Here is a 22,761-nt window from a genome sequence, read left to right as displayed (position 1 = left end):
CTGATTAGAAATTCATTGTATAAGATACAAGTGAGTTAAGGTTTAGTTTAGGGGACTAGTTCTGGCACTTCACTTTTGCTCTTGCACTAACTTTAGCTACTTAAAAAATGGGTAGCAACTGCAAAAGTGATACTCTATTTAGCTAAATGGTGGATTGAAATTGACTGGTTCAGGGTTATACTCCATTTTGGTGTACACTTCTTCCCTTTCACTTTGTGTGTGTGTTGTGTAAATGTTTCAATCTATGGTGAAGATGTATGCTTGCTACAGATTCGATAAAAAGCAAGAAAAGGAACTGCTAACATCTATTGCATCTGTGGTTTATGAAACCTCATACTTAAATTGTTACTAATTTTGCTTTTCTAAACAGCACAGCAAAATGGTTAATTTTTGTTAAAATCTGATATTTGAACTGCAGTTTTGAGTAAGCTGCTCATTTAGCTTCTATAGTTGGTACGTATATGCGTGTGCACGTGTGCGGTTGGTGGATTTGCCAAGTATGTGAATGGAGTACCCACATCAAGTCATGAAGTTCATATTAAACATCATCTTTCATCTCTACTGTGGTGTCCTGTAGGATAGAGTGATTCTGGAATAAGTGTCCGATTTTGTTTTGGGGTTTGAAGTCAAGTGTTTTGCATATCAGTACTCAAATGTAGCACACGCAGAACATGCAGCAATATTCATGCGACAGATGTATATCACAGAATCATCAATTAGTCCATAAAATTATTGTTAGATATACTTTGATTGGAGTAATATTTTTCATTCAACTATTTCAGCATATAATAACCACAAAATATAAATATTTACATACAATTTGGGAGAATGCTAGCTCTTTGCCTGACCTTTTCCCGAGTCATGTGGCTAATTGTTCTGAGCTGAGCATTACAACGATTGGCTCTTCATTGTCATCCTGCGTTCTCAGGATCATCCACCTGGCATTTTCATTGTTCATTGAGCATGCCATTATCCTAGTTCTTAGGATCTCGCCACTGAACTAATGAAATTCATAGCTCCCATCTTGTCGCAACCTCATATCAAAAACTTCAGACTCTGAACCTTTCGATTTCAATGCACCTTTCCTTGTATCACGCGTATCTTCCCCACTGTGGATTATGTGACCCTGTCCTCTCTGTCTCCTATCAACACCACCTTCTCTCGAATTATACCCACGCGAAGACCTCCTATCAACACCATGACCATTCAACTTCAATCCACCACTTCTCCTAGAATTCCCATTTTCGCCACTGCGCATTACAGGACTCTGTCCTCTCTGTTTCCTATCAACATCACTTGAAGCTTCAGCATTTCCCCTATTCCCTTTCCCCTTCCCCTTCCTCCTCAGTTTACCATTATACATCCTCCCATTTCGAAAATTCACCGACTCCGAACAACTTTTCGAATTCAAACCCTCCCCATTTGACCTCTCTGCACCCTTAAGCCCTCAACCAATCCCTTGACTCCTCCAAAACCCTCATCTTCCTCCTCCCCCAATTCCTCAGCCCCAATCCTCCTGTACGGCCTCACACTATGCACTACCCCCTTGGGAAAAAACCTTGCCGACGGCAGGTCCTCCATGGTCCGGAACAGCTCCGGCCCATCCCTCTCGGTCCACAGGTCAAACCCTCCCGGCCTCTGGAACCGATCGGCCAAGACCTTCACCTGCTCATCGGCGCTGACGGAGAACAAATTGGGAGGCTTCTCGACGGTCTCCCAGGGGCGCTCGAGCTCCGACACGGCGGCCTTGAGCTCCGCCCGCTTTCGCATCTCGTAGATTTGGCGCTCGCGGCAGAGGCGGGCCTTGAGGAGCTGCTTGGCTTTCTTGGCCTGCATGCGCTTCCACTGCCACTTGGATACGCCGCCGGGGAAGGTCCTGGGCCCGCCGCCCATTCGGATGAATGTGGGCTTTGGGGTTAAGGGTTTAAGGGAGAGGTTTGTGTGGAGGAAGAGAGGGGTTGGGGAGGTCAGGGATTTGGAGAAGGAGAGGGATTGGTGTGTGAGAGAGGTGTGGAGGATTGACATTTTTTAAAGGAAGATTCAGTTCAAGCCTTCAATGTGACTCAGAAATCTTGAACAACTGAACAGAAGCGAATTGGGGTTTAAGGCCCAGAGGTCTGGATTTTCTGAGTTTTGTGGCTGTTAGCTTCTTAGCTTAGATGGGGTTTAATTTAGTTTTACAGTTTTACCTGTCACCAATTGGTAAGAGTCTCCAGATGTAAAATTTTTATATTCGGATTCGTTTAACATGAGAGGAGGAAACGTTTCCGATATCTCATGTCCGAAACAGCTCCGAAACGCTGATTGAAGTTAAATCTTAACATGAGAGAAGGAAACGTTTTAACATGATCGCCGCACGGATTAATAACAAGACTTTTAGAAATTGTGTGATCTCGATTATAAAAAAAAAAAAACATAGTACTTACTACTAAGATTACTAATAAGAAAAATCTTAAATACTACATCAACAAGCACCAGTGGTCTAGTGGTAGAATAGTACCCTGCCACGGTACAGACCCGGGTTCGATTCCCGGCTGGTGCATTCCATTTTTTTTTTCCTTCTGTTTTTTTCTTCACACACTGCTTGATTTTGGACTTCTGATATAGCCAAAATTTTAGATCTGCCACTGCTGGCTGGCGCTGGTCTGGTCTCGTGCTTGCTGGGGTGTTACTTACAGTAAGCGAGGAGCCTCGGCGCCGCACGTACGTGCATACTGCTAATCTATTTTCCTCGCTGGGTTTGACTATTAACCAATTTGCTGGCACAGTATCTCCAGCTAATTCTTCTAAATTAACAATCCCTGCTTATAAAATGAAGCAGCAACCCAATGAATGAAATCCCAAACCCATGTATGATGTAAATGCCTAGAGACAGTAACTGACAGAGAAACCTTAATTTGTAATCCAAATGAGACACCCTGCTCGTGCTCTGTCGATTTCTTCTTTCTCTACGACTCCAAAACACCTATTCTCTCCTAGCTACATAATAGGGCTTCTCTATATTTTCATCTATTCTATTCCACTAAACAATTGCTCTGTATTCGAAAGAAGAAATGAAAGATACAGTAATGCATGCAGGAGGAGTTCCTTGTTAATTAGCCTAAAATATGAACCCGGCCCTCTGCCATGTGACCCTTGTCTCTGATTTCCAAAACAGTACCATAAGATATGGGTTATACTCCATGGAAGGATCGATATACCTTTTACATATCAAACTGGGCTATATACGTTCAGACATACTCACATACACATATTCTAGGATCATGATATGTAAATTCCTATATATGATCCAAGTCGTTTATGCTCTATACATGGAAGTGTTCGATCTTAACAAAGTTTTAGTTAGATTTTTGAGTTGTTTTCTGAAATGATCATGAACACAAGCCATTTTTTAAAATCTGATATTATTGGCCGGTCAGTTGATTGACACAGACAACAATTTAGGAGAACATTCCAAATATAAATCATTTGATTGTTTGATAGACTAATAACTTGTGTGAGGAAGGATGAATTTCGATCAAATTTTGCAAACTGGACTAATACAAATAAATCAAATGGTTGTTACATCTCAAACTAGTTTTGCTACCCTGTGCATACTTTCTTAATGAAACATCTTATCAGAAATATATTATTGTTGTTATTCATATTGAAAGCACAATTTAAGTCCCACAGTGTAATTAGTGTTAAAAAAAAGTGTAATTAGAGTTGATTTTTTACAGTAACTATGATCGAAGTGGAGCTTTGGCGTTTAACCTCTTGGGATATAAGAAACTATTCAACCTTAATATAGGGATTTGATGATATTATCCGAAATACAACTTCTCTCCCTTATTTTTAATAGAGCGGACAAATCAAATTAAAAATTTAAGTTCACGTTTAAGTACAAAATCCGTATCAAATAAGAACAAATCACTTATTTACAATTCACTTTACAATACATTTTCTATTCTTTCATAGAGATTCGATCACCTTCAAATCTGTGTTACAAAACCTAGATCAAACAACAACAATTCAACAAAGTGATTTCCAATTCCACTTCTTATAGTTAATTAGCTTTGATATTTTTTACTAGCTACTTTTGTTAGTTTATTTATTATTTGTTTAGGACTATGATTAATTGGTTCTTACTAGTACCATGCAACATATTAATTATCCTTATGCCTTTAGTTTTCTCCAACATCTCAAAAACAATTTATAATGGAAGATTATCATACTCCACTAATTCTATTCCCTTTTTTTGTTTGGAGTAAACTAATTCGATCTATTCCCATTGCCAATAATAAATTCCCATAATTTATGTCAGATAACCCCCTCTATAGTTTTCATACCAAGAATCTTGAGAGTTTCATGTGATACCTATGCATACGAAACTTGCTTCAGAAGGATATATTTATTAATGTGCATCAGTAACAATGCATACAAAACTTGTACAGCGATTGTACGTCTTTTGGATAAGCCGTCATCCATACATGCGTGACTCATTGATTGATATGAAATCCAAATTAACTTTTACTTTAGCTCTATGAAAAAGTCAAAAACATAAATTACGCGTTATGTAGCTTCCTTTATGTAATCTGCCATTTTGTTTACATGCACAGTTTCAGTGTTCAAACTCAACAGATAAAAGCATAGACGTAGGTATTAGACTGTGAGCTTAAATATGCTGAACACTGTGCCAGGTGCCCCATGTCTCTGATTTCCCAAACACTACCATAAGTTATAGGTTATAGATTTCATGATGTTTCAATGATCACCACCACTACATTTGATGAACTTTAAATCATTCTCTCTCAACACCACAAATTGAAACAGTAGTTCACTCTTTTTAGCTAAAAGTACAAGCTAGGAATTGTATATATATAGACATCTAGTATCTACAGTAAAAGTTCAGTGCTTTATAGAAACCAAGAGGCTGCAGATTCAAACAGAAAGTTGAACCAGAAGTAGCTTGTGGCAGAAGAAGCAGCAGCTAACTAAGACATACAACAGTGTCTGGCTTAGGGTCAGGAGATATAATCGTGAGACTAAGAAATTTTAGACCGGTTCACCGCTGGGAGGTTGGGAGGGTGTTCTTGACAGTGAGGAAAGAGCCTCTGCGCATGTGCAATCTGCTAATCTATTCTTCCCTACTGGGTTTAACTATCGATCGATTTGCTGGCACAGTATCTCCAGCCGATTCTTGTAAACAATTCCTGCTTATAAAAAAATTAAAGCAGCAACCCATTGAATGCAATCACAAACCCATACATACATGATATGCATATAAAGACAGTAATTGACACCGTGCTAATGCTCTAGTCTCTTCTCTCTCGAAGTGTCCAAAACTACCTATTATTGTTTCCTGCATGATCGGCATCTCTCCCTATATCTCCCTCTATTCTATTTCACTAGAAAATAAAAGATTGCAGCAGAAGCTACACAGTAATAGGTGCAGAAGTAGTTGCTAGTTAGCTTAAAATATGGTGAAGCTGTGCCATGTGGCCCATGTCTCTGATTTCCCAAACACTCCCCTAATGCATAGGTTATAGATTCCAGGTTGTTGTCAATGACTCAATGGTCATGGCCAATTCCCTGGAAAGATCCCATATAAGATGATATGTCAACTAGCTACTATATATATATATATATATATATATATATATATATATATTCGAGGATCATGATATATATGCAAACTCGCGCGCATATATATGATCTAACCTTGTCATTTTGTTACCTTCGTAGTTTCAGAATTCAGATTTCGGAGCTCCATAGGCGAATGTTTAAACACAGCAACCACATTTTTAGCATGTGGTTATGTTCTATGCAACCATTCACAACACATGCAGTGTCTCTCAAAATCTTTGAGATGCATGTTTTGTCACATATTCATAGACATGAGGCATCTTCTGCTTAATTTGTAGGTGGACACACTACTAGAAATTTCCCCAATAGCACCTCTTTTTTAGCCACTAAAAATCATCAGTGTGAAAAGAGAACAGTATCACACTGATTTAAAATATCAGTGGGACTTTTTTACCTTCCACCGTTATCAGTGTGTATTAAGTTGGGTAAATCACCTATATAAATATTTTATTGGGGAGCATCCGTTATCAGTGCGTATTAGGTAGGCCAAATAGTCCAAAAGTGCATGCAAGTGGGCTCCTCTTTCCACTGTCAAACTATTTGCGGAGCTGACGGATGAAGAAATTTGAATTGGGCTGAATTTTTGTGATATTTTATGAATACTGGTGTCCATCAAATTGGGGGTTTCTCCCTTTTTGATATTCAATGGTAACCGTCAGATCAAAAAGCTCCCTCTCTCCCCGTCAGATCTTTTTCTTTAGTTCTTCTAGCCTCGCACTTTCTAGTTTAACCCTAGATCTCTCACTCTCTCAAGCTCATCTAGATCCATCTCTCTCTCTCTCTCTCTCTCTCTCTCTAACCCACACACCAACAGTGCATTCTTTGTTCTCTCGATCACTTGACCAAAATTTATATATGACCTAGCTCTCTCGAAACGAGATGGAAGGGTGAATCTTCTCAGAGACGTCGTCCGTGTTTGGCCTCTGTAACCTTCGCTCACCTGGGATTGCTTCATCTTCTCCTCTATATCTATATGTAGCCTTCAAGGAGGAGATCAAGGAATTCGAGATCTGATACGCTCTGCCGGGGGTTTCGACATCGATCAACTATCAGATGCTGTTGGGGCTTCGATTCGGTGCATTCGACACCCTCCTCTGACTTCTTCATGTTGGACTGCGCAGGACGCGCCGCCTTAAACGAGCACTCATCTCAAGACTGTGAGAATTTCACCTTAATTTTTATTTTTTTAAAAATTCTTCTAGCTTCTTCAAATTTCTCCACAAATCTCATTTATCAATGCTCAAATATGTGTATGGATCCAGGAACGATTTATGCATGTTTGATTAATTTATGCTTATGCATATCTCATGCTATCTAATTTACTCTGTTGACCCCATGTCATGAATATCACTATAGCATCAGCATATACATTATCTAAAGTGGTGAATTTAAGGGCCAAACTTGAAAGTCACTTTGTTTTCCCAACTTGTCAAATATAAAATGTCTCTCTTTTGGATATTGGAGCTCAGTGGTTGTAATAATTTGCTTCTGCTGCAACTACTCTAGAAAACAATAAAAGAGAAGATAATACTTAGCTTCTTTTGAAGGTAGTAGTCCCACCATGCTGCAACTAATGGAGAAAACAATCAAAGAGAAGATAAGCAATTGCCTTCTTTTGAAGGTAGTAGTCCCACCATTTTGTTCTTTTGCAGAGAATGGCGGTTTTTTTAGTTGCTCAACTTGCAGTATTTTGTTCTTTCCTAGAGAGACGAGGCTTTTTTAGTTGCACAGTATTTTGTTCTTTCATGGAGGTGCTTAAATTATTGATCTTTTTGTTGTTGTAGGTATGAATATTCAGACGCGTGAAATAGGTTGTGATTCAGCTGGTGAGTGTTGCTGTTGCAATTGAGCTCCTGATGTTGACTTTTGTTTTGATGCTTACTCTGTTCTGTTTGATGCCAATTTGTATTGGAAAATTGAGTTTAATCTGTGCTCTGAAAAGGCTTATGAGTTTATGATATGCTTGGTACACATGCTTCAGCTTTCAGTTTATTACTAATGCCATTAAACAATAGATATGGGGAACAAATAGTTGTTAGATCAATGGAATCTCTGGTTTTGTCAATTGTTTGGTGATATAAGAAGATTGATTTGTCATGTATTCTTCTGGTTCTGGTTTCTAATGCATCACAATCGCCTTGAGGCTATGAATTTTAGGTTAATAAGAAGAATCAGTACCACTGGGCCAAATCATCTAATTTCCTTGTTTCTTTTCGTCTTGTTGTGCAGAGGTTTTGGTTGAAGACAAAATTTAAGCTTTACAAAATTTGGTTTGATATGGGCGAATATGGGAGAATGAGTTAGGTAATATTTGTTTATCTTATTACCTATGATGGTTGTGAATTTGTAATCTTGAAAAGCTGAGAGTAACCTGTGTTGCACTATTAGATTCTTAAGAAACTCCGTAAGTCTTGTCAAAAAGAAAATGGTACAGATGATCAAAAGAAAGGAAGTCAACATTTGAAAGTTTATGCAATTGAGATTCAAATGTACACTGAGACTAAAAATAACAGAAAGCTCAAAGTAAGAATCATATGTCTTATTAAACTGCCTTTCTATTTCAATGTGTTTTATGAATTTTTGTCTGTGATGTGTTGGGTTGGTTTAGTTACCGTTTTTATCACTGGTAAGTTTTGTCTAATGAATTGGGTTGATTAATATCTAAAAAATGCTTGAAATTGTATTTCCATGTGAATGATGGTTTTTCTGGAGCATATATAGCTAACGACCATGTTTCTGATGTTTAGGAAAATATGAATACAAAAATTGTATTTAGGCCAGATGTTTCTATGGGGTTGTTCTCTGAACAATGCTTTGGGGCCACCTTACCAGGTTTCGGTAGATACCAACTTTATCAATTTCTCTATCTAGAATAAGGTGAGTGTTTAGTGCTCATTGCTTCATGTATAAGCTACACCTTGTTCAAATTTTCTGTATTGGATATATAATTGTTTTTGTTCACTTTCTGCAGTTGGATTTGGAGAAGGGAATGATGAACTGCCCATATGCAAAGTGTGAGTCTTAGAGTTATTCGCTTGTACTAATGTTTAGTGTTTCTTAGGAATTGGTTTTGAATGTTCAATTTTATATATAAAAAGAATGATTCAGAGAAATTGGTTAACTTATGATAGTCACCAAAAGTTTTGATAGTTAATGCACGGTAACGTTCCATTTCTCTTGTTTATTTTTCTCTAATTGTTTATCTGTCTTTTAAATATACAGGCAATCCTGGTATCACAGATTATGTAATGGCAGAGCTTGAGAAGTTGGGTCAGAAATATCGTGTGGCTCTGAGGTATTTTCCTGTGTTTTGTACAAATTGTTTTCATGACCAAAAGGGTTTGAAATTGAGAATGTATATGTAAATGTGCACTGCTATCCCTTTTCATTGTAATGTCCGTCAGTTTTGTTTATACCTATTGTTCTGTAGTTATGTTTATTTGAATGCTAAATTTCTATAATAGCTTATATATTATATCCTTGTATAGTACATATTCAGAACCAAAGAGACACCTCTAGCTTCACCCTAATGTTTTTTATATGTTAAGTTGGTTGGTCTGTGTAATTCTTAGGATAAGAACTAACTAACTTGATATAATGTGCAGGTTGTCCGTAACAAAAGAAGAGTTGCAGCTGTGGGATGAAGTCTTGATGTTTATATATTGATGGGTGCATCTGTAAATTTATAGTTAGTACATTTATTGTATTATACAATTTAAAATACAATATAAAGTACAGTACAAGAATGTAAAGGTGCCAAATGGCACCTTATTTTTTTAATACTTCCTCATAAATTTGCCACTGATAGTCTGATATCAGTGGCATTCCAAAGCCACTAATATTAGTGTGAATTTAGATGCTGACTTTTGATGCGCTCAAAGCAAGCGCGCAATTTAACCCTGAAATGTCGTTAGTAATATAAGTAAGTAGGGATCGTTCTATTCCGGGGATTGAGGGTACACCTGTAATTGTGTAACAAATAAAGAAAAGAATTATTTACAGAAATAAAATAAAGAATAAATATATACAAGTGAACAAAAATAAGGGGGGGGGTTTTAAGAATTAAAGAATTGAAAATTAAAATAAAGAAAATATAAAAACACATATACAAGGGTGCATCGCAAGGAACAAAGATCAAAACCACATCCATATGCAAGAAATCCAATTACAATTCCTATAGTTGATTTTAAATGTCATGAGAGAGGAGTTGATCATGTGAAACATTCGAAAGCAAATGAATTCCCATTTTTTACTTTTCAATGCTAATTAACCTAAGCGAAAGCACCTAGATTAATCCTATCAAACATGCAATCAAGCCCTAGAAAGCTAGTCAATCATGACATGTTCAACGCATTAGACATAGAGAAAGGCTATCAACTCAAGTGTACAACTTAGCATGGAAAAGTCCACCTAATTGCAATCCTCTTTAATTAAATTCGGTCTTTGCACAAAACCTTTACTACTTTGATTCAAGTTTACACAAAACGAAAAGTCGATTTCATGTTCTTAAACCTAGCACCAATTATATCAAAACCCTAAGTGTTTGCAACCACATAAGATTAAAATACAAAAGTTTTCTATCATGCAAATTTAATTAAACAAACCCACATAAGCAACATAAAAATCAACATATAGAAATCACAACTTTATCTCAAAACATATAAACGGGCTTTAAACTTTGCCCTTAACATTATTTGTTAAATAGAATTCATAGTTCTACAAATCTAAACAAAGAAAACAAAAGATAATTTACAAGGAAAAAGAATGAATTACACCGTGAGGGGAGATGGAGATAGAGAGCTTGAACGTTGGAATCTTGAATCTTGGAAGCAAGTCTTCAAGGTGGACGATGGAGGCTATGTCCTCACGGCTTCTTCTTCTTCTCTTTACTTGAAAATGCAAAACTAAGAACTAGAGAATGGAAAAGGAAAATGGAAAGGAAATGGAGAGACAAAGAAGATGGAATGGATGAAGGAATGTTTGGGAAAATGGAAAGGAAATGGTGAGACAAGGAGATGAAATGGATGAAGGAATGTGTTTTGGAATGAGAGGAGAAGGTGTTTATATAGGGAAGAAAAAGAAGAGTGAAATGATGAGTGGAAGAAAAATAATGAAAGTGGAGTATGTTAGTGTGAGTAATGATGGAGAAAACATGATGATTACACCCTAAAACATGGAATGTTTTTGGGTGATGATGATGGTGGATTAGTGTGAGAAATGATGGAGAAAACATGATGATTACACCCTAAAACATGGAATATTTTTGGGTGATGATGATGATGGATTTCCTACTCATTTACTTCAATTTTATCTCCACCATTTGTAGGTAAGTGTGGACATAATGCTCATTTCACCATCATTTACTCCAATGTACCTAAGAAAATAGAAATTGAGTTAAAAATCGATTCGTTAAGGAATTAACTAAGAAAAATGTGAGGAATTAACTATTAAAATACCACATTAAAATGCTCCTATCAAATTCCCCCACACTTAGCTTTTGCTAGTCCCTTAGCAAAATCAAAACACAAAACAAATAAAGACTCAACAAAAAGTAAGTAAATGACTCTATTGCTCCTAACTGTTGTCTCAGAGACTCCAAACTCATGGCTTTCACGTTAAACACTTAATCAAAATCACAAAGATAATTCCATGGTTAATAAACCTGTGACATTCATATGACTAAGCAAGATATGGAGAACTTAAGTTATACAGTGAATGATAGCATGTTTCGAACAAGTCCAATCCAAACTCACAGGGCATACTCTCGATTTTTCTCTCAGAAATGGCTATGCTTAAAAGCTTCACACTCAAATATATGCAAGAGAACAAATTGTAAGGCAACAAACAGCTTGCATATTTCATCAATAAACACATTTTGTGAAGAATTTTTAAAGACCTCATGAAATGACTAAGTGCACAAATGGACCTAAACCATAAGCTCGACTGCGTAACTGACTCCACTAACCAAAGACTGCCCATCTCAAGGATCAAGTCAGCACTTAAAACAGGTTGTAATGGGGCTAAGCTAGGGTTTTCGAAATGAAGATTAAGGATACAAAAAATCCTAAGGACCTAGCAGAGCATATAAGGACCACCTTATGTCATCATTTTTGTAGACCAAATATCATTGTTTTGGGCCAAACCTTCACTCTAACCAACATGGGAATGGACAAAGGCATAATTTTCAACTTTGAGCCTTCTACAAATTTGCAAGTCCAAAACCACACTTCAACATTTTCCCAAGAGTTTTCTTTTCAATTTTTCTTCTCTTTTGCCGCTTTTCTTTCTTTTTTTTTTTTTTTTTTCAAGGCAAATTTTTTTTTTCTTGGATTTTCCCCACCCCACACTTGTCTTTCATCGTCACCCCTACATACTATGTCATGCTCTACTAAGTCCTTAAGAAAAGGGTAGAGATATCCTGTACTAAGCTCATGGTAGGGTAGTGAGGGTGATGAAACAAAGGTTTTCAACGTAGGCTCAAAGGGGTTCATTCTAAGGAGTCCCACGACGGGCACAATTGGGGACACATGCTTGTTTGGCTTTGGTGGTTATCATAATGCCTTCTATCCTATCCAGGATCAGTGCATATTATGGCATACAAGTTTTGACAGTCACAACAGCCGAGTTCTAGTACTCTCTAGTCCATTAAAATCTATGGCACATGATCATTGGATTTTCAAAGAAAGATGAGGTTTTGCAAATACAGCCATGAAATTCTGAAATTATCAATAAGCACTCAAAAAGAAAGTATTTTAGCTCAACAGCTCACTTGGGTCAAATGAATCAGACTTAATCCTAGCATGCTTAATGAACCAAGTTACAATCCTATCTCAAATCTTCATACAAGCATCACAATGTCGATTAACCACAGAATTCAATTAAGTCCTATTTTGATTGTGAAAACCTTCAGCCATGAATTCGGAGACATGTTCATCCTAGACTTTAGGAGCATCCTAAGACTCAAACACACAAAAACCAACATTTTTTTTTTTTTTTACAATTTAATTTAATTTCAACACTTAGGTACGGGAACAGGGAGTCTCGATGTGCAATGGGACTGAAACAGCTACCCTTTTTCAAGACTATGTTTAATCCAATATACCTTTGTGTATCACAACATCAATTAAAAACACAATAAAAACACAATCCAACATCAACTATTTTTCATTTTTTTTTATATACTAACTACTAAAAACACAATAAAGCAATAGTCCTTCCCCCATACTTAATTCATGCATTGTCCTCAATGTATAAACAAATATAAATCATGCAAAGCATAAATCAAGCATAGAAGAGAAAGTTAACACAACGAAACCTAAAACAACTTAAAATTCATGAAAATAAAATAGAAGGAAGAGTTCAAGAAAGCAAATCTGCGTTTGATGTCTCCTCCACAGCTACGGTTGAAATGGGTTGCCTCCCATGCAGCGCTTAATGTTTAAAGTCTTTCAGCCTAGACTTGTACCTCCATTTACTCCTTTGGAGGAGCGGTATGCGGGCGAGTGGCAGCCCTCTTGCTGGTTTCAGCCTTCGGAGGTGGGTCCTCATGTTGTGATGCAATAGCGTCCTTGCGAGGAAACCCAGGAGGATAACTCTGCAAGTTATTGACTTCCTGAGCAAGCTTGTTTATTGCAGTGTGACAGCGGATCAAAGAGCAGTTCATCTCAGAGATGTAATCGATCATGCAATTGACTCTCCAATCTGTCACCATAATACCATCGCGGAGAGAGGAACGCAAATCATCAATCAAATCCGACAAGCTTTCCAGGGTGGCCATAGGGCGAGGAGCACGAGCAGCTGGTGAGGAAGAAGACTCTCCGGGATGCAGTCTGGGAGAGCGACGAGGCAGAGGAGGGGGACTGCGGGTACGCTCACGAATAGGACGATGGTCCCATGGACGAGTAAGCCCAGCTCTAGTGGCCGCTTGACGACCTTCTTCTTCCAAAGAGAGAACACGGCGTTGATTGACGCCCCTGCGAGGGGTAACCTTAGTTCGAGCCATGAGGAAGTAGAAGGAATTTGAAAAGGCACACGGTTTTAACAAAGCTTCTCCGGGAAGGAGAAGAGTTATGATAGTTCACGGCCCAAGAAACACGTATGCACATGAAAAACTCCCCCACGCGTAAATATTCCTTTCTTTTCCTGGATTAATGGCAATTAGACCTGCTTTCGGCTGTAGCTTGTCTGTCACAGCTCCTCGAGATTTGTTTGGTTCCCCCACGTGTCCTTTCTTTTCCTGGATTTATGGCATGCTTTCGGCTATAGCTTGTCTGTCACAGCTCCTCGTGTCCTCCACGCGTCAACAGCTTTTCCGTGTTTTCGGGTGACTTTAATCCAACGCGTAGATTTAATCTCAGAGATCGTCGATCCAACGGTGGAGATCTGCTCACTCGTTCTATAAATAGGTGCATTCTGAGCGACTGTTCACTCCAAAAGAAAATTCTTCCGAGTTCCAGCCTTTCTCTCTCAACCCTTCAGCCTTTCTTTCAAAACCCAAATCCTTTCTTCATCAACATGGAACCACGAACTCTGCAACTAATGGAGTTACAAACCCAGCAACAAATGGAATTACAAGTCCAGCAACCAACCGAGGAGGGAGGAAGCATCCAAGCAGCCGGGAGTAGTAACCGGTGGGCTCCCACACCGCCTCAACTAAGAATCCTCAAGGGCCTTTACTATGATAAGGGTTTTAAGTACCCAACTCCAGAGCAGATTCAAGAGATCTGCCTCCATCTGAAACAGTATGGGCAGATCGAGGACAAAAACGTCTTCTTTTGGTTCCAGAACCTCAAGGCTCGTGAGAGGCAGAAGTTGAAGGAATTTCGGAACGTTCCGGTTGGTGGATCTCTCGATCTCAATTTTGGTTCCACTGGTTCTACTAGTAATGACAGATCCACTGACAGATCCATTGATCTAAACTTTGGGTCACGTGTCGGCTATGGTGCTGATGGATCGATCATGGAACAACGAGGAGAATATCACCAGGAGATTGAAACCCTTCCACTATTCCCCATGCATGGTGAGGACATCTTGGGCAACATGAAGACTACTTCCGAGGGAGGTGGCGGTTATGGCGGTGGCTCTCGCATTTCCCTTGAGCTCAGTCTCAACTCCTACAGAGATGCAGACATGGCTTAGTATTGTGTATAAAGTTTTTTTTTTTTTTTTTTTTTTGTAAATAGCTGAATTTAATAAGATAGAATGAATGCAGTTTTTTTTTTTTTTTTTTTTTTTTAATATAAAGGACTCAAAAATAAAAGACAAATATATATATAGGACTCAAAATGAAAGACAAAAAATATAAATCTCTTCCCCCACACTTAAATATTGCATTATCTTCAATGTAATCAATTAAAAGCATGCAATAAAATAAGTAAGCATAGATAGAAGACATTAACGAAAACAAATCCTAAAATAAAAACAATAGAGAAAAAATGAAAAATAAAAAGAAATAGGGAAAGAGAAAGCAAATCTGATTATATTCTGAATTGGGTTGCCTCCCAAGTAGCGCTTGTATTTTACGTCTTGCAGCCAGACGGTACCTACATTAAATAAAGTTAGTAACTATAATTAACAAAGAAATACAAAATAAAAACAAGTATAACTATTAATTACAAACTACAAGTATAATTAACAAGTATATTGTACATAAGACACAAGTTAAGTACTCAAGTGAGTATAAAACGTGAAAAGTATTTTTACAAGTTTAAAGTGTGAAACAACAAAATAATTTACACGTATAGAGTATTCACAAGTATTTCTTTTGTTATAAACATTATTGATATCGAATCAAATTCCAAGCGGTAAATCAAGTGGACGTGCGGCCCAAGTATAGTCGCCTAGACACAAACTCCCTTTCAAATCGTTTGGGCAACCTTACTGAAATGGCCAGGTGGGGGAGGACGAACACGAGAGGAAAAATCCATTTTGGCATGAGCTACTCCCACATTGTGGTTTATGCCCATTTGCAAGCACTTCTGGATTCAAAAACCCGTCATGAACGTTGTCCCCTTCCTAGACACCATTTCACATAGGCTTTCTTACTAAGATGAGAAAGGTCATAAGTGTGAAGATAGTTCAACAAGTGTTAATAAAGGCCGCCCTCAACCTTAAGGGACCTGAGCTAGGTACCAATAAGGGGTTTAGGCCAATATTAACAAAAGAGACTTCACCTATTCCTCTCAATTTACAATCTACAATTAAAATTCGTGTTCAATAATATAAATAACATCCTAGTTAAATTAAACTAAGTTTCAAACAATTTTTAAACAACAAATATATACAATAAATGACACAATTTAGCAAGTGATTTTTCAATCCCCGGCAACGGCGCCAAAAATTGATGCGCTCAAAGCAAGCGCGCAATTTAACCCTGAAATGTCGTTAGTAATATAAGTAAGTAGGGATCGTTCTATTCCGGGGATTGAGGGTACACCTGTAATTGTGTAACAAATAAAGAAAAGAATTATTTACAGAAATAAAATAAAGAATAAATATATACAAGTGAACAAAAATAAGGGGGGGGTTTTAAGAATTAAAGAATTGAAAATTAAAATAAAGAAAATATAAAAACACATATACAAGGGTGCATCGCAAGGAACAAAGATCAAAACCACATCCATATGCAAGAAATCCAATTACAATTCCTATAGTTGATTTTAAATGTCATGAGAGAGGAGTTGATCATGTGAAACATTCGAAAGCAAATGAATTCCCATTTTTTACTTTTCAATGCTAATTAACCTAAGCGAAAGCACCTAGATTAATCCTATCAAACATGCAATCAAGCCCTAGAAAGCTAGTCAATCATGACATGTTCAACGCATTAGACATAGAGAAAGGCTATCAACTCAAGTGTACAACTTAGCATGGAAAAGTCCACCTAATTGCAATCCTCTTTAATTAAATTCGGTCTTTGCACAAAACCTTTACTACTTTGATTCAAGTTTACACAAAACGAAAAGTCGATTTCATGTTCTTAAACCTAGCACCAATTATATCAAAACCCTAAGTGTTTGCAACCACATAAGATTAAAATACAAAAGTTTTCTATCATGCAAATTTAATTAAACAAACCCACATAAGCAACATAAAAATCAACATATAGAAATCACAACTTTATCTCAAAACATATAAACGGGCTTTAAACTTTGCCCTTAACATTATTTGTTAAATAGAATTCATAGTTCTACAAATCTAAACAAAGAAAACAAAAGATAATTTACAAGGAAAAAGAATGAATTACACCGTGAGGGGAGATGGAGATAGAGAGCTTGAACGTTGGAATCTTGAATCTTGGAAGCAAGTCTTCAAGGTGGACGATGGAGGCTATGTCCTCACGGCTTCTTCTTCTTCTCTTTACTTGAAAATGCAAAACTAAGAACTAGAGAATGGAAAAGGAAAATGGAAAGGAAATGGAGAGACAAAGAAGATGGAATGGATGAAGGAATGTTTGGGAAAATGGAAAGGAAATGGTGAGACAAGGAGATGAAATGGATGAAGGAATGTGTTTTGGAATGAGAGGAGAAGGTGTTTATATAGGGAAGAAAAAGAAGAGTGAAATGATGAGTGGAAGAAAAATAATGAAAGTGGAGTATGTTAGTGTGAGTAATGATGGAGAAAACATGATGATTACACCCTAAAACATGGAATGTTTTTGGGTGATGATGATGGTGGATTAGTGTGAGAAATGATGGAGAAAACATGATGATTACACCCTAAAACATGGAATATTTTTGGGTGATGATGATGATGGATTTCCTACTCATTTACTTCAATTTTATCTCCACCATTTGTAGGTAAGTGTGGACATAATGCTCATTTCACCATCATTTACTCCAATGTACCTAAGAAAATAGAAATTGAGTTAAAAATCGATTCGTTAAGGAATTAACTAAGAAAAATGTGAGGAATTAACTATTAAAATACCACATTAAAATGCTCCTATCAACTTTGCCTTGGATAAAGATAAGCAACTGTTGTTTTATCAGTGTCCATTGCCCCAATGGCACCTGCTATAGAGGGGACTGATTCCTCAATAGTGGCTGCATAGTGGGTAATTCTATTAGCAACTGTTATCAGTGTGTTTTGTCCCAATAGGGACTAATTGAAGTTGGTGTGCTTTGGGGAAATTTCTAGTAGTGACAACAACGGCCATGTTGATAGATCGAGATGTAAGATGGGTCATGATTTGATTTAGATTGTCAACAATTTAATAGAGAATACATTCCATAAGTGATCGATGTGAGTAAATTGATATATGAATACGTACCATGGACTTGTGTTTCATATGCATGGTGCAAGGCATCGAAATAACACGAAGGAAATTACAATAATATGTTAACATTAGGAGAAAATTAACTAACAGAAATGATCAAAACACTTTGACGTTCATGAGCAAATCGATCAACTAATGAAATGATTAAGGCCTGTGGGGGTGGTCAACAAATTCGACCCTACAATCAAGGCGATTCAAGAGAAATAATAGCTGCAGTAAATGCAACAATTAATGTTAACCGTAAATGTGACCATAAATGCAGCATTCAGTATGGCAATCATGGCCGCCAATAAGTGACGATTATTGCATAAATGAATACGGCCTTGATGACGGAATGCCGCTCAAGTCGCTGCGGCTTGCTGTGCAAGTTTACTTGCAGCCCACGCCGAGGCACACCTATAAATTAGGCCTGGGCATTTCTGACCGGAAATCCGGTTACCGAACCGTCCGAACCGAAAAATCCGGGTCGGGAACCGAACCGGTTGAAAACAAAGCAGAAAATGAGGCTTGGCCCACCGAACCGTATGTATCCGGGTCGGAACCGGTCCTCACCCTTAAACCGCCCGAATACAACCGAACCGGACCGCTTTAATATTTAAATTTTTTTAATTAGTAAATACCTGTCAAACTCTCATTGGTTGAAATCCGAGCCTATGTGAACTCGACTGCACCAAGTCCTAACATCTAACTCTAAAAGCCTAACCCTCGCGACCTCACCTCATTGTCTCATTTCGACACTTCCTGCTCCTCTTTCACGCCGCTTTCACTCCTCTCCCTCAACCAGTCAACCCAGAAGAAGCGACCTCGACGGCTCAAAGCCTCAAACCCAGCTATCTCTTCTCTTCTCGAGAGAAGAGTCAATTCACTCTCTCAGTCTCTCGTTTCTGACCAGATCGGCCAATCGGGTATGCCTTCAGGCTTCAGCCTTCTCTTTTCTTTTCGTCTCTTATTTTCTAAACGTTGTTCTCTCACTTCTCTGTATCACTGACTCATCAATTCATTTCCTCACCTCTCTGTACGCACTGCTGTGGGATTAATACAAACAGGGGAATATTTTTATGGGCTTGGGCGGACTCTTCAAGACAACATGATGGAGTATTGTATTGGAATTATTGAATTGAATTTGATGATGATGGTGGGTGAGAAACAGAGAAAGTATGGGTATGGGGTTTGTCTGTGTTTTGTTTCAATTGGAGTACTATATTGGAATTATTGAATTGAATATGATGATGATGGTGGGTGACAGTGTGGTATGGGGGTTTGTCTGTGTTTTGTTTCAATCAAAAAAATTTGTGATTCTGTTTGCACTTGCAGGTTGTGGAAGGGAGCTATGGAAGGGACATCTGACTTTTAAGGCCAAATAGTGAAACCGGCCCACACCGAAACAGAAACCGCACCGAACTGGATTTCGGTGTAACCGAAGAATTCGGCCTATGATAAAAAAAAGCGGTTGCGGTGTGGGAAACAAGCAAACCGTTTAATGCGGTTCGGATGCGGGTTGGGCTTCAAACCGATCCGCACCGAACCGTGCCCAGGCCTACTATAAATAGGTTGCTTGACGTCAAGGTAATGCATCTCATTCCGACTATTTGTACTCCACTACTAAGAAACATACTGACTTAGGCATCGGAGGGTTTTCTGCAGGTACCCCCCTTCTCCTCGAGCCGACGGTCAAACTCCAGGTCAACGCTCGAGGGAAGCTTCTCGATTGTTCCCGGTCAGCTCCCGCTCCAGTCCGCATTAATTGTTGGGTCAAACTCCTCTACGGAATTTTTCACCTCCAACAAGTGGCGTCGTCTGTGGGAAACACTTTTCCCTAAAAAGTGATGGCGGGAGCTGCCCCTGACGGGATTCCATTTCTGTCACTGAGGACTGGTAGTGACGAAATTCCTCCCCACCAGCCGCCGAATGGGTCCATCCCTAGCCCCATTGGTGACCTGAACTTGCCTCCAGCGGACGAAACACAGAGACTAAGGCAGGAACTCGAGCAATTTCGGAAAGAAAAACGAGACCGCGAGGCTCGTCGTCGACGAAAACTTGAAAGGTTCCTACAACTTGATAGTGATTCGTCAGACGACGACGCCGTCGGCGACCTCCATCTAACTAACAACGGAGTAGCAAACGCAGGCGCTAGCGGCGTTATGGGAGGAATCTCTGGTGGACCCCTCGTCGAGGGGGTGGGAGGCATGGCAAATGGGGGGCAGAACGGAGCTGGAGTAGGCCAATCCAAAAGGGCGCGCAATGAATCATGGCGCGAAAAGATGGAAAAAATGATTGATGCATGCAAACGTGCTGGCCCTCGAGAGCTGGCGGCAGAAATCGCAAGAGACGTTGGTAAATCGCCATTTACCGACGACATTTTAAACGCGGCAAAACCGCGCCGGTTTACCACGCCGTTATTCCACAAATACGACGGAACCACTGACCCAGTGGACCATATCAAGGGCTACAAGCAACAGATGTCCATCGAAACAACCGACGAGAAATTGATGTGCAAAATCTTCCCTTCCAGTCTCACGGGGCCGGCCTCGACATGGTTCCAAGATCTCAAGCCTCATTCTATACCGGATTTCGACACACTGAGCCGCGCTTTCATTTCGCAATACTTCTGCAATCGCAAGCAAAAGAAGGATATGGCGACTCTGTTCAGTACAAAGCAGAAGCCGGGAGAAAAAGTAGGGAAATTTTTCGAAAGGTTTAAAGCCGAAATGCGCCATGTTAACTGTGATCCCCAATTTGCTGCAATCGCCTTCCGAGAGGGGTTGCTTTTGGGGACACCATTATATGACAGTTTATTGCGGGATCCGCCGAAAGATATGGACGACATTATCACAAGGGTTGAGGGAGAGATCAGAATTGAAAGGGCCAAAGAGGCACGCGAGGCTCGTTACACCAGCGTTGTTGCCTCCGGCGATGAAAGAAGGCAAAATCGAGGCAACCACCCCGGCGTAAGGACAGACAACCGACACCATTACGAGGCAAAGCCTCGAACTCGCCTACCGAAGGAATGGTTCACCTTAAGCCCTACGGCCATATTTAGGAAACACCAACATGAAGGGCTCTTCACTAAACCCTCACCTCAACCAGAGTCAAGAGATGCATTCGAACGGACCAAGTATTGCCCTCTCCACGAGGCGTTCGGGCACGGATTATCCAAGTGTGAAGCACTGCGGCCAGCCATCTCAGAGTTGATGAAGGCAGGGAAGTTGCGTGAATACCAATCCAACAGCCATGCCGATGGAGAAAGGGCAGCGGACAAGGTTGAAAGTAGAATCCCAGCAAAAGGCACAGAACCGATCATCAGAGAAATATTGGCCATACATGGAGCCCCTTATACCGCTGTGGAGGAGGAAGTGCGCTTAAGGTCGGAAACTCGCCAAGCAGAAAAGATTCGTCGAGTATGCGAGATGATGTCGCTTTTGGGAAGCGCACAATTTAACCCTGAAAATATCGTTAGTAGTATAAGCAAATAGGGATCGTTCTATCCGGGGATTGAGGGTACACCTGTAATTGTGTAACAAATAAAGAAAAGTATTATTTACAAAAATAAAATAAAGAATATAAATATATACAAGTAACAAAATAAAAAGGGGGGGGTTTAAGAATTATAGAATTGAAAATTAAGATAAATAAAATAAAGAAAATGTAAAAACATATATACAAGGGTGGATCGCAAGGAACAAAGATCAAAACCACATCCATATGCAAGAAATCCAATTACAATTCCTATAGTTGATTTTAAATGTCATGAGAGAGGAGTTGATCATGTGAAACATTCGAAAGCAAATGATTTCCCATATTTTACTTTTCAATGCTAATTAACCTAAGCGAAAGCACCTAGATTAATCCTATCAAACATGCAATCAAGCCCTAGAAAGCTAGTCAATCATGACATGTTCAACGCATTAGACATAGAGAAAGGCTATCAACTCAAGTGTACAACTTAGTATGGAAAAGTCCACCTAATTGCAATCCTCTTTAATTAAATTCGGTCTTTGCACAAAACCTTTACTACTTTGATTCAAGTTTACACAAAACGAAAAGTCGATTTCATGTTCTTAAACCTAGCACCAATTATATCAAAACCCTAAGTGTTTGCAACCACATAAGATTAAAATACAAAAGTTTTCTATCATGCAAATTTAATTAAACAAACCCACATAAGCAACATAAAAATCAACATATAGAAATCACAACTTTATCTCAAAACATATAAACGGGCTTTAAACTTTGCCCTTAACATTATTTGTTAATTATAAACAAGTTCATATGAACTCAAACAAGGAAAACAAAAGATCATTACAAGGAAAAAGAATGAATTACACCGTGAGGGGAGATGGAGATGGAGAGCTTGAACGTTGGAATCTTGAATCTTGGAAGCAAGTCTTCAAGGTGGACGATGGAGGCTATGTCCTCACGGCTTCTTCTTCTTCTCTTTACTTGAAAATGCAAAACTAAGAACTAGAGAATGGAAAAGGAAAATGGAAAGGAAATGGAGAGACAAAGAAGATGAGATGGATGAAGGAATATGTTTTAGAGTGAGAGGAGAAGGTGTTTATATAGGGAAGAGAAAGAAGAGTGAAATTGGAAAAGATGGAGTAAATTAGTGTGAGTAATGATGGAGAAAACATGATGATTACACCCTAAAACATGGAATGTTTTTGGGTGATGATGATGGTGGATTAGTGTGAGAAATGATGGAGAAAACATGATGATTACACCCTAAAACATGGAATGTTTTTGGGTGATGATGATGGTGGATTAGTGTGAGAAATGATGGAGAAAACATGATGATTACACCCTAAAACATGGAATGTTTTTGGGTGATGATGATGATGGATTTCCTACTCATTTACTTC

General features: G+C 38.7%; 1 protein-coding gene, 2 long non-coding RNA genes and 1 other non-coding gene across 6 annotated transcripts; 3 read left to right on the top strand and 1 right to left on the bottom strand.

Annotated features, from left to right (window-relative positions):
* Positions 1-716: 716 nt before the first annotated feature.
* On the bottom strand, positions 717-2,129 carry LOC112192772 (putative DEAD-box ATP-dependent RNA helicase 33). The gene has a single exon (XM_024332640.2). It carries the CDS (start codon positions 2,023-2,025, stop codon positions 1,408-1,410), a length of 618 nt encoding a protein of 205 aa, XP_024188408.1. The 5' UTR covers positions 2,026-2,129; the 3' UTR covers positions 717-1,407.
* Positions 2,130-2,471: 342 nt separating this feature from the next.
* Positions 2,472-2,542, top strand: TRNAG-GCC. Its single transcript has one exon. It is a non-coding gene; the product is annotated as a tRNA-Gly (tRNA).
* Positions 2,543-6,344: 3,802 nt separating this feature from the next.
* LOC112193696 lies at positions 6,345-9,405 on the top strand. Of its 3 annotated transcripts, none has more exons than XR_002933970.2 (8): positions 6,345-6,782; positions 7,177-7,246; positions 7,410-7,451; positions 7,855-7,929; positions 8,373-8,502; positions 8,597-8,639; positions 8,848-8,920; positions 9,231-9,405. It is a non-coding gene; the product is annotated as an uncharacterized LOC112193696 (long non-coding RNA). The 3 variants fall into 3 exon arrangements; XR_002933969.2 differs by having other exon boundaries at positions 7,173-7,246; XR_002933971.2 differs by lacking the exon at positions 7,177-7,246.
* Positions 9,406-19,015: 9,610 nt separating this feature from the next.
* On the top strand, positions 19,016-19,339 carry LOC112194114. Its single transcript, XR_005807966.1, has 2 exons — positions 19,016-19,063; positions 19,217-19,339. It is a non-coding gene; the product is annotated as an uncharacterized LOC112194114 (long non-coding RNA).
* The last annotated feature ends 3,422 nt before the right edge of the window (positions 19,340-22,761 follow it).

This window comes from Rosa chinensis, chromosome 3, assembly GCF_002994745.2.
Source record: "Rosa chinensis cultivar Old Blush chromosome 3, RchiOBHm-V2, whole genome shotgun sequence".
Taxonomy (NCBI): domain Eukaryota; kingdom Viridiplantae; phylum Streptophyta; class Magnoliopsida; order Rosales; family Rosaceae; genus Rosa; species Rosa chinensis.
This window is presented reverse-complemented; position numbering and strand designations above follow the sequence as displayed.

What these genes read in the sequence shown, in the direction of transcription:
- LOC112192772 (XM_024332640.2), bottom strand. Translation starts at nt 2,025, where the DNA reads ATGTCAATCCTCCACACCTCTCTCACACACCAATCCCTCTCCTTCTCC.